We start from the raw sequence: 10,797 nt of genomic DNA on the forward strand, positions 1-10,797 counted from the left end.
TTCTTGTTATGTGTGGACAAAACACTGGTTCATCCCTTAAGTTAATCACCTTTTTTCATGCTTGAATGCTTGTAAGTCAGGGTTAAGTGAACAAAAAAGGGGGAAAAGGTCAGGAACAAGGCCTGAATTCACAAGACTGAAAAACAGCCAGTGTCCAAAGAAAAACTCTGAAATAGTTTCAGAAAGCCTGGAGAACCACTGATCAAGACCACTTTAAAGAATTAGCAGAAACTCAGGCTCCCTGGAAGCCAAACACAAAAAAAGGGACGACCGGCTCAAGACTTTTGCATAGTACTGGATTTCATTCTATACTTTATTGTTATACAGCAAGCACTGTCTGGTTTTTTAAAATGCGCTAAAAAAAAAAATAACACGTGAATATAAATTTACTGTGATATTACGGCAATTCCTCATCTGGGAGACATGAAAGCTGACGTCGTTACGAGAAACCTCCGCGTGCCCCTTTTCCAAGAAACAAAAACGGATCATCTGATGTCACTAATACATGTCTCCAGGCTTCAGGTGGGTACGGCCAGCGTCGGTCTGGCTGAACCAAACCATATATCAAACAGCTGAATTTCCCCATTGGCCCCCGTGCGTGTGCGAGAGCGCGTGAGTGCGCGCGCCTGCGTGCGCGCGTGCCAACCACGGAGAACTTATTATGTAAGATGTTCCCAGTCGCATCTCTGCCTGCAAGTGTGAGGCATGAGGTCGCTTTAAGAGACATCTCAGCTCCTACCAGTGGTCCTGGCAGGACACCACCTACCTCCTCCTCGACCACAAACTCTCAGCTTTGTCTCACTTGATGCACAGCGGCGCGAAGAAGTCCTGGAAGAAATAAGACTCGGTAAGAAACTGTGGCTAATTAGTGTGCCATTTCCTCTGGCTTCTAACTCTTGCAGGTGGCGATGGGAGTGAGTAATTAAAATTCCCAGGACGGTTATTTATTTTTCATCATATGCTAAAAGAAAGCTCTAATGACCTTTTTCTAGGTGATGGCTCTCTGTAGGCTCGTGCGTTCTTGCGCGTAGAGTTTTTAATAACCTGATCGCTCGCGCTGGGATTGTTGATTCCCGTCGCTTGTCGGTCTCCCCAGTCCAGTGGGATTTCCTTCCTTCCCTCGAAATATTTGCCCCCCTGGTCAGACTGATCTCCAAAATGACATGCTTAAAGTCTAAGTGGAGCTTTATATTGGACATTTACCGGTTTGTGATGTGGAAATGATTGACGAGTCTCCCCCCCCCCGGACAGAAAAGCAGTTGGCATCTACCAACAGAGGTCTCCTTCACCTGTCCGGAGCTGAGAAAGTCCGCCCAAGTGCGAGCAGACGCACAGCTGCAGAGAGACAGTGGATCCAGGACAAAGCTACAAAGACCGAGGGTAGGGCGCGCGCACACAATCATACTATCATACTTTTCATTGATTTATGCGTTTCAGCCTCTGTAATAATTCATGTGCTGACTTTGTGTCTTGGCAAAGTTGTTTGGTTTGGTGACAGAGCAGGGATAACAACACAGGGTGGGGGGAATCTACATTTTGCATTCATCTCTATTTCGAGATAAATCCCCACGAGATATAATTTCTCCTTCTGTGTGGTTTTTTTTTCCCCCTGCAGTGACTTCACACATTCCTCCCATTCAGACTATTTTTATTGTTTCCCCACCCAGCAGGTTTCCTACTTGTGTGTAATCTGGAAATAATCGGTATAATTTACACATTAAGGATGAAATCTAATGTCAGCTTTTAGCAAAATTTCTCGTTACTTTTGCTTCTACTCCTCCGCCTGCAGACACCGCACAATGGGAAGCACTGCATCGCTTCACAAGTCCAAATTCTGTCATAAATATTCTGCATCAAGGCTCTGAAGGATGGGTCTTGGCTACATGTCCGCCATATGCGTTGAAACAGAGTCAGACTAAGTTTGGCACCCAGAAAAAGATTGTGTACCACAAATGAATTCAAGTCATTTTAGCCTCCAAGTTCAAGTATATACCTGAGTTATTCTGGTTCTATCTGTGTACCGCAGACGAAGCGACACATTCTAATAGGACATCAGGGCTCATTATCGAGACAGCCACGAGCAATTAATGTCCTACCTGTCAACATTTATCATTGTTAAGGAGTGCTCAATTAAAATGATAAATACTTTCCATCCTTTGGTGATTTAATCCTGTCAGCATGTTTGCAAAATTATTTTCTAGGGAACTGAGCTGTGGGCAAACATCTCAGTTAATCAGGGCTCTTTTTACTGCTGTGCATACGCACTTACAATAATTATACACATGCGGATACACACACTACTCAGAAGTCCTTGGCCTTGGTGGAGTGGAATTGTATTTCTGCTGTTTTCCAGTGCAGCCGTTTCTCGGGAACTGTAAGGACTGTGAGGCTTCTGTGAATGTCCAGTGACGATGAAAGCTGTTACGGACAGAATAAATTCCCATCACTTGATAAGAGTGATTGGAGGGGGGGTGATTGTTTCTGAAGGAGCAGTCATTATCACTGTTATTGTGATGGAAATTTGAACCAGCATGCCATTACAGCGACGCCGCAAAAACCTAGATCTGTGCTTTTTCTCTTATGATATTCCATCAGTGCATCATTTATTCTCATTGCCTGCTTGCAAAGATTTATAATTTTAAAAAAAGTGGGGGTCTGTGTTCTGCTCGTGATATCTGCATAGCGAGATTAATTATCCCCTTCATCAGTTTCTGTTTTTGTTATATGGAAACTACCTCTGCTGCGTGCGAAGTTGAATCTCCAATACTGAACACACTCTTTTAAAAAGACACTTGTGGAATGGCATCCTGATGCGCTGCACATTTTAAAATCCTATCCTGCAGCATGGCAATCAGTTCTAATGGGTAAAATGAGCTTTTTAGCGAGCGAAGGTCAATTTCCTGTCATGCTGGTGTGTTTGTGGTTGCTACATTTAAATTTGAGCAATAAACCGAAGTCTTCATTTCTTAAAATTCCATTACTGTGAAAATAAAAAAAACTCCAATGATGGAAAATTTTGTTAAAGGTTGCACATTTCTTTTCCTGTTTTCTTTTTTCCAGGCCACAAAGGAAGACTGCTTTAAAGACTGGCTGAGCTTAAGGATTAGGGAAAACTCTTATATCATTCATAAAATAATTACAGCAGGTGCTGCAAAACAATCTGGTTCGATTGGTCCTCTGTGTTCGAAGCGAGCCTGGGAAAACTATTGCCATGGAGCTGCAGCACAGCACCAATCACAACCAAGCCTCGTGGAATTCGACCGAGGACTGCTTGCTGTCGGTGAGTGGCACCACGTTACTCATCATTGCTTACAGTACAGTCATGGCAGTGGGGCTCATTGGAAACTCCTGCCTGGTGTTTGTCATCACACGGCACAAAGAGATGCACAACGTGACCAACATCTTCATTGTCAATCTGTCCTGCTCAGACATTCTCACGTGCATTATATGCCTGCCGGTCACTATTATCTACACACTGATGGACCACTGGATCTTAGGAGAGACCCTCTGCAAGCTCACACCTTTCATCCAGTGTATATCAGTCACTGTCTCCATCTTCTCCCTCGTTCTGATCGCCATGGAGCGCTACCAGCTTATCGTCCACCCGACAGGATGGAAACCCATGGTAGCCCACTCCTACCTGGCTGTGGCTATCACCTGGATTGTGGCCTGCATAATCTCAGTGCCTTTGCTTTCCTACAACGTACTCATTTTGCCTTTTCAGAACTTCAGCACTCCACTCCCAATAAATGACAACTTTATTTGCATGGAGCAGTGGCCGTCAGTTAAGGAACGGCGAGCTTACTTCACCTCCCTGCTCGTCTTTCAGTACTTCCTCCCGCTTATCCTCATCATGGTCTGCTACCTGCATGTCTACCTTCGCCTGAGGAGGAGGAAGGACATGGTGGACCGCAGCAGGAACACCGCTCAGAAAAAGAACAAGGGCTCCACGAGGATAAATGCCATGTTAGTCGCCATAGTCGTGGCTTTCGCCCTCTCCTGGCTCCCGCTCAACGTCTTCAACACGGTGTTTGACTGGCACCACGAGCTCATCCCGTCTTGCAGCCATGACATCATCTTCTCGCTGTGCCACCTCACTGCCATGATCTCCACCTGCGTCAACCCGATCATCTACGGTTTCCTCAACAGCAATTTCCAGAAACAGCTCAAGTCCACGCTGCTGCGCTGCCGCTGCTGGGCCGTGGTGGAGAGGTACGAGAGCGTGCCGCTCTCCACCGTCAGCACAGAGGTCACCAAGGGGTCGATTTTGAGCAACGGCTCTGTCAGCAACAATACGTAAATCCATACTTTTTTTCTTTTTTTTTCTTTTTTTTTAACTGAAAGACAAAGAAAGCAGCTGGTGCTCTTCAGCCTTTATTGTGTCACTCTCCAGAGATTTTCTTTCTTTCTTGGTTTGACATTTGCAAAAGGTAGACTCTTCAGGACGGCAGTCCAGAAGGAGCAGGCTGAAGAGCCCTAAGCAGGATGGCAGGTTGTCCTCCAATCAGTATGAGTCCACATGTAAGAGGAAAGAGAACGCAGTGATGGTGCAAAGGTTGGACAGGTTTACAGGATATTTACAGTATGTATAGTCTTTTCCCCCACGTGCTGTCGCATATAAAAAAGAGGAGATGCCTTTTTACTCTGTTACACCATGTTTTCTCTCTGCAATGATCTGCTTGGAAATCATGTTTAAATGCATATTAGCACCCCAAGAGAGTGCTGGAAGGACAAAAAAGCAGGTGGGTCGTGGAGCAGCAAATGTTTTTATTTTTATTTTATTTTTTATTTTTTTTATCTGGTGTTAATAGTGATGACGAAAACATCGAGGGGTTGTGAACTGCAACATGTAAATGATTATCAACAGAGTAGCTTAGAATACAACCAAAGGAGGGAACATTTGTGCATTAGATGTAGCTCTAGGCGGAGGACTTACCGGCATCATTTTAATGCATTTCTTATTACCTAAACCCGCCACCGTTGTCGCTTTAATGGTCTTTTGCAGAGAACCTTGGCAAAAGATGAATGCATTTCATGCTGTTTGACACGTCCATGCTCCCGTGTGTGTGTGTGTGTGTGTGTGTGTGTGTGTGTATATAATACAGATGTGTAGGGGGGTCATAAAATGTGCGACACAGCCACCATTTCTCAATCGCAATAAAACAAAATAGAAGTGGCAGTAAAGGACAAGAGCGGGCTCCTTCCGTTGTATATAAGATAAAGCACAGTTTTAGCGTGTGGTGTGCAATAAAAAGCACTGTGTAGCATAGCACTATAGAAAGTATCTCTAGGAAATGTGTTGTAATATTTGCTTCATATTTAGCTCTTGTACTGACTTTTTTTTTTTTTAAACTCTTTTCTTTGTTTCTGCCTTGCTTTACATGCTGGTTTGAAGCTGTCATCTTGCAGGTCAAGTTACCCAGGAAAGTAAATGCTACCCTTTGACCAGAAGGCTGGTCATTTAGCGCTGGTTTGATATATTTTTTTGTGTTATATAGTGTACATGGGGGGACCCTCCAAACCCTTCAACTTCTAAATATTAAATATTTCAAACTCTTTGTTTCTTTCTGAGGTCAAATTCTGTGTGCTGCCTCAGTGTGCATTATTTAGAAGGGGGAAGTCTGAGATCACAACACATTTTAGATGCGCTCGTAGTGTTGAATAAATCAGTGTTGTGTTTGGTGCAATAGATGTTAAACAGCACGGGAAGGGGAGGAAAGTGTATGAGAGATCAATGGGAATTAGTGCTGAATATTCATATTCGGGGAATGCCTGCTAATGCTCATGCTTCGTCCTGTCTGAAAGGGAGATCAAAGACCAACTGCGAGAGATTTTTTATTTTTTTATTTTTTATTTTATATTTATTTTATTTTTGCTGCCAGGTGCCTTGTAGCTTTTATGATATTTCAGGAGGTCGAGTGTAAGATGTTTTCACACTTTACAAAGACCCAAACCTGTTCACCTGCCATGCTGTTTTCCAAAAGGCAGCTTAGCCCTGAAGAGAGCTCTCAGGTCCTTGTCAGCATAATTGACTGCATGCTTCTGCTGGCCTGTGCTGCCCTTTGCTGACTTCCAATCCCCTCTCCTTTCCCATATTTCACTCCTCTAGTCTGTTTCCTTTCAGAACACCAGCCGAGTGAAGCAGAAGTGTTCATTCCCCCCGCCCTTGCAATAAAGGACCCAAGATGCCAGAGGTAGTTGCAAACTCCAGTGGCACTTGACAACGAGTGGAACCTAAATTAGCCCCCCCCCCCCTTTTTTTTTATTTTTTTTTTTTTTATTACATTGTTACCAATTGTAACCCAGTCTACAAGCACATTACTGCACTACGAAATGAAGCTCAGCTGGAGACAAATACTTAATGAGTCCACAGGGCCAGTCTCTCCTTGTCAGTCGAGCTGTTCCAGGAAGACTGGGATCTTGGCTCTGTGCATTTTAATTTAGAGAGATTCTCTTTTTTTTTTTCTTCTTTTTTTTCTTTTTTTTTTTTTTTTAAAGGGAAAAAAAGAAAAAATCTCTCCAGATCACAGGAACAACATGAACTAGTTGGCCAGAGATTTGCTCAAGCTGTTGTTTTGAGCATTTCAATTCTCCTCAGTCATATTCTTGCTTTCCTTTCAACAGTGAGAATGATGTATAATTCATCTTGCTTTACCTTGTGTCAATATTCATAGCAAGAGGATCAATATTACAGTGGAAACCTGAGGGGTTTGTGCTGCCTGTGCCAAAGGATTTGTGAAGAATTACAATATAGATGTGCTACAGAATGATTTTTCAGCTTGTACTCTTTGCTGCAATCTCATGAGACAAAGTCAATGGCACCTCTGATCCCGGCTGAGAAAGAACTAATCTTTAGACTTTGGCAGATGAAAAGGTCAAAGGAAGACCAGCTGCTGATTTTCGAATCCCAGTCCTGGTGTTATGCAAATACCGACATCCGTTAGACATGTAGGTTGTTCATTTACAGGTCAAACACATAGATCGGCTAGGTCAATATTTTCTTGTTCCCTTATCATTCTGCTGAATTGCCCTAATGGTCCTCCCACATTGTGTTCATCAGATCTTGCAGGGAAGCTTTATCGTGACAGTGTTCAGTTTCATCTGCTGATTAGCAGATGAAACTGAACAAACACCATGACAGCGAGAATACATGACCACCTCCAGAATACAATTCTGCGTGTCTCTGGTATTAAAATACATCTGGAAATTTTTTTTTTTTTCTTTGTAGACTGCAAGATATTTCTTGCCTTCATTTGCCTATGTGTCTTCTGTACTATTCAAAATAACACACACACAGTTGCTTCTTGCATAATGCAAGCAGACTTGACAGCTTGGAATAGCAACTCCCTGATTGGTGTCGGCCAGGTTGTACTCACGATTTTCTGTTGCGTGCATGAAAAGATAGATAGATAGGGTCTTGGCCTCTGCGTCCGGCCTTCCATTTTCTTTGAGGAAAAGACCACAGCCTCTTTTAGTTGCCTGGTTACAGCTTCCTCGGGGTATTCAATGGGTCTCCTTCAAGCTGACACAGAGCACCAAGCTATTAAAGTCACTTTATTAAACACTGACAGAGGAGCTGCACAAGGCGGAAGCAGTTCAGTGGACCCATGTCAGCCAAACAGTCCTACGTAAGACATGATTGCTGAGGATGCTTGATGACGCACAGCAACTTTCCTTTTGACTTGCACTGGCTTGTGATAGTTACATCACAGCAAGCAGTTTTTTTTTTCTTAAAAGAGCATTTCTGGAAGTTGTAGCAGGGAAAGCACAGGCGTGTGTAGCTACATTCATATTGGCAGTATGTCATTTGCCTGTGTCAAGGCCAGTTAATATTGCATGGTTTATTGCAAGGACACCAGGAGGAAAGGCTTTATTAAAGGAACATTTTCATATTTTGGCAAAGACACAAGAGTCAGGTTGGAAATTTCATTGCAATTCTCACGCCTGAAAAGCAAATATGAGATGGAGCCAGGAGCCGAAGACACTTTAAAATCTGATCCAGATCACCAGAGACAAAACCTTTTTGTTTCTGCTTCACAGTCAGATCACATATTAGCCATGGGTTTGGTTTTGTTTCTGCTATTTTAAATCCCTTTATTATTATTTTTTTCCAAGAATGGATGATATTGAAGAGTTAATGTGCGTTCACAGACCATTCAGCTGGGGGAACAGTGCACCCTGGAGTAGCGCACTCCCAGCAGACAATATATAAGACCACCTGCAGAAGCTGTTTATAGCTTAAAGACTAGAACATTTAGGTCCTGTTCAAGATTGCCTGAAGTATAAAAATGACCTTTGCACAGAGTCAAGTCTTTTCCAGCCTTTATATAAAAATATAGCAGATAAAACAGAGTTAGTTTCTTTTCTAACTCTTTCCAAGGTTTTTTTTAAAAAAAAAAAGAAAGCTTACTTCACTGTAATTTCTTCGCAATACACTTTCTCTTTAGTTTCACACATAAAATTGGTCTCCAGATTCAAAGCCTACAGAGTCTGCCAGCTCCATGACTAAGGCCCCTGTTCTCTCTTATTAGTTCATCTATTCTCAGGCTGGTCTCAGTGAGACTAATTACAAGTAACCTGGTGGACCTCACAGCTGGTGGGGGGTCCATGCTCAGCAGCAAGGAGCTCGTTTCCTTGTACAGTGTGATTTAAAATCTGCTGCTGATGTTCCTCTTGAGGGAAGCAACAAGAATAATAATAGCAGAAGTTTCTTATAGTCAGTAATGTTTGACATTTCAAATGGAGGGTGGTTACTGTACACGAGGGCATTGATCTCCGGTCGATATTTCATGTCCTGCTGCGCTGTTGCGTTTCATAGATGATTCAGCCCTTATCAAAGCTCTTTAAATAAAGGACAATACTTGACCCATGTGGTGTGGACTGTATGCTCAACCAAAGTAGCAGCAATCTCATCAGTAACTACGGAGACGATTTTCTGTCGTGTGTGTGTGTGTGTGTGTGTGTGTGTGTGTGTGTGTGTGTGTGTGTGCGTGTGTGTGTGTGTGTGTGTGTGTGCGTGCGTGCCCCAGTAACACCAGAGTGACAGACAGATTGAACTACTGTGAGAAAAAACAAAAAACACTTTCCATTGAAGATAAGAGTGCGGCAGCCCCACTCGCTCTTCAGCAGGATATTACAGGCTGCTGTATGGATGTCAAATCGTCGTGATGAATAAACTTCGATTTCTTGTGCAGTTTGTTTAAAATTCGAAGCACACATTGGCCCGGCTGAATAATTGTGCTTATCAAACCATAAATAAGCACTTTTATAATGCAGAGGAGATTGCGGAGTGCACATGAAATGGACTGAGCGAGCAATGAGCTGTTGCGATACAGTAAATTGGCTTCGGGCACATGTCCTGTTGGAAAGCAAACACAGTAATGTACAGTAAATGTCATTAAATGGTGCTCTTGACGGGATCCGGTGCAGTAGGGAGGGGGCGGCAGTGGCGGTCCTAGCCTGTTTGGCGCCCCAGGCAAATAGGGTTTATTTCTGGGATTTCACACAACCCAGGATTCAAATCATGAATAGATAATGGGCTTGGATTTACAACATTATGAATGCAATGTGCTCTATTTGGAAGCAGCAGGTCTCCCTCCCCTTTCGACTGGTTGTGTGTGAGACTTTAAATCATCAAACTGTAAATTATAAATTTTCAATTGTTATTGATCCCTTTACCCCGAGTCCTAAAGTGTAGGCTATATTTATTTTCTTACTCTTCTTATATTTATTGTTTGTTTACTTGCACTGCTGTAACTGGAGCCTCGTCGTCTCGTCTCTCTATATACTGGACTGTATGTGGCAGAGATGACAATAAAGTTTACTTTGACTTCAGCAGCAAGCAGGCATACCGAGGGCTCTCGCGATCACTTTTCGCGTATAGAATTTCGAAAAAACATCGGCGCAAATTACAAGTCTGTATCATGATGTCTGGTGTTTTCGTGTTTGCTGTTTTGTTTTTATTTTGTTTTATATTGTGAGTTGGTTATTAGATGCTGCTCCAGCCAGCCAGAGAACTCCGCCCCCCACCACGATGCCGCCCCGTGTCGCCCGTATCAAAACCCTCACTGGGGGGCGGAGTACAAGTCCACGCAGTAGATAAAACCTCAGAGGTACTTGGAGAGAGCATGCAGACTTTACAAAGTTGCAGCTCAATTTGTGAACATGACAGCTACAAAAATATCACACCGACACTAAAACATGGAAAGATGGACTGTCATGTTGTTGTCTAGTGACCCCTGGTGGCTAGAGACGCTGCATCAGGCTCGTGTGTCCTGCTGGAGCCAAAAACAAGTATTTAAAAAAATAAAAATTTAAAAATAAATTTAAAAAAAATAATTATATATTATTTATATATTTATATATTATTATATATTTATATATTATATATTATTATATATTATTTTTATATATTTATATATATATATATATATATTTATATATATATATATATATATATATATATATATATATATATATATATATATATATATATATGGTTTTTTTTTTTACCACAAAACTACATTAGTACACACGCCCTTATTTTTATTCGACTGACCAACACACACACACTCCTGCTGGATGGTTTTAGTTGTGGGGTGGAAAGAAATGTGTACTGGAGGACCAACTTTTGTTTTAATGCTTACAAAACCTACATGCAAAAGCTGCGTGGGAACAAACTGTGTTACCACACCCTGCGATGCATTACTAGGACAAAAAAAAGACAAGTAACAGCGGAAGACAGACTGGTTGGGCTGGGCTCCTCCCAAAGAGAAATAAAGGTAGGCACACAAATGA

At 42.4% G+C, this 10,797-nt stretch overlaps 1 protein-coding gene across 1 annotated transcript; it reads left to right on the plus strand.

Moving 5' to 3' along the window:
* Window positions 1-685: 685 nt before the first annotated feature.
* npy8br (neuropeptide Y receptor Y8b) lies at window positions 686-6,176 on the plus strand. Its single transcript, XM_085425022.1, has 3 exons — window positions 686-847; window positions 1,252-1,380; window positions 3,061-6,176. Exon 3 carries the CDS (start codon window positions 3,212-3,214, stop codon window positions 4,298-4,300), a length of 1,089 nt encoding a protein of 362 aa, XP_085281148.1. The 5' UTR covers window positions 686-847; window positions 1,252-1,380; window positions 3,061-3,211; the 3' UTR covers window positions 4,301-6,176.
* Window positions 6,177-10,797: the final 4,621 nt, after the last annotated feature.

This window comes from Rhamphochromis longiceps, linkage group LG12 (assembly GCF_057381845.1).
Source record: "Rhamphochromis longiceps isolate RC_006_pf linkage group LG12, R_longiceps_female_GT1.1, whole genome shotgun sequence".
Taxonomy (NCBI): Eukaryota; Metazoa; Chordata; class Actinopteri; order Cichliformes; family Cichlidae; genus Rhamphochromis; species Rhamphochromis longiceps.

What these genes read in the sequence shown, in the direction of transcription:
- npy8br (XM_085425022.1), top strand. Translation starts at nt 3,212, where the DNA reads ATGGAGCTGCAGCACAGCACCAATCACAACCAAGCCTCGTGGAATTCG.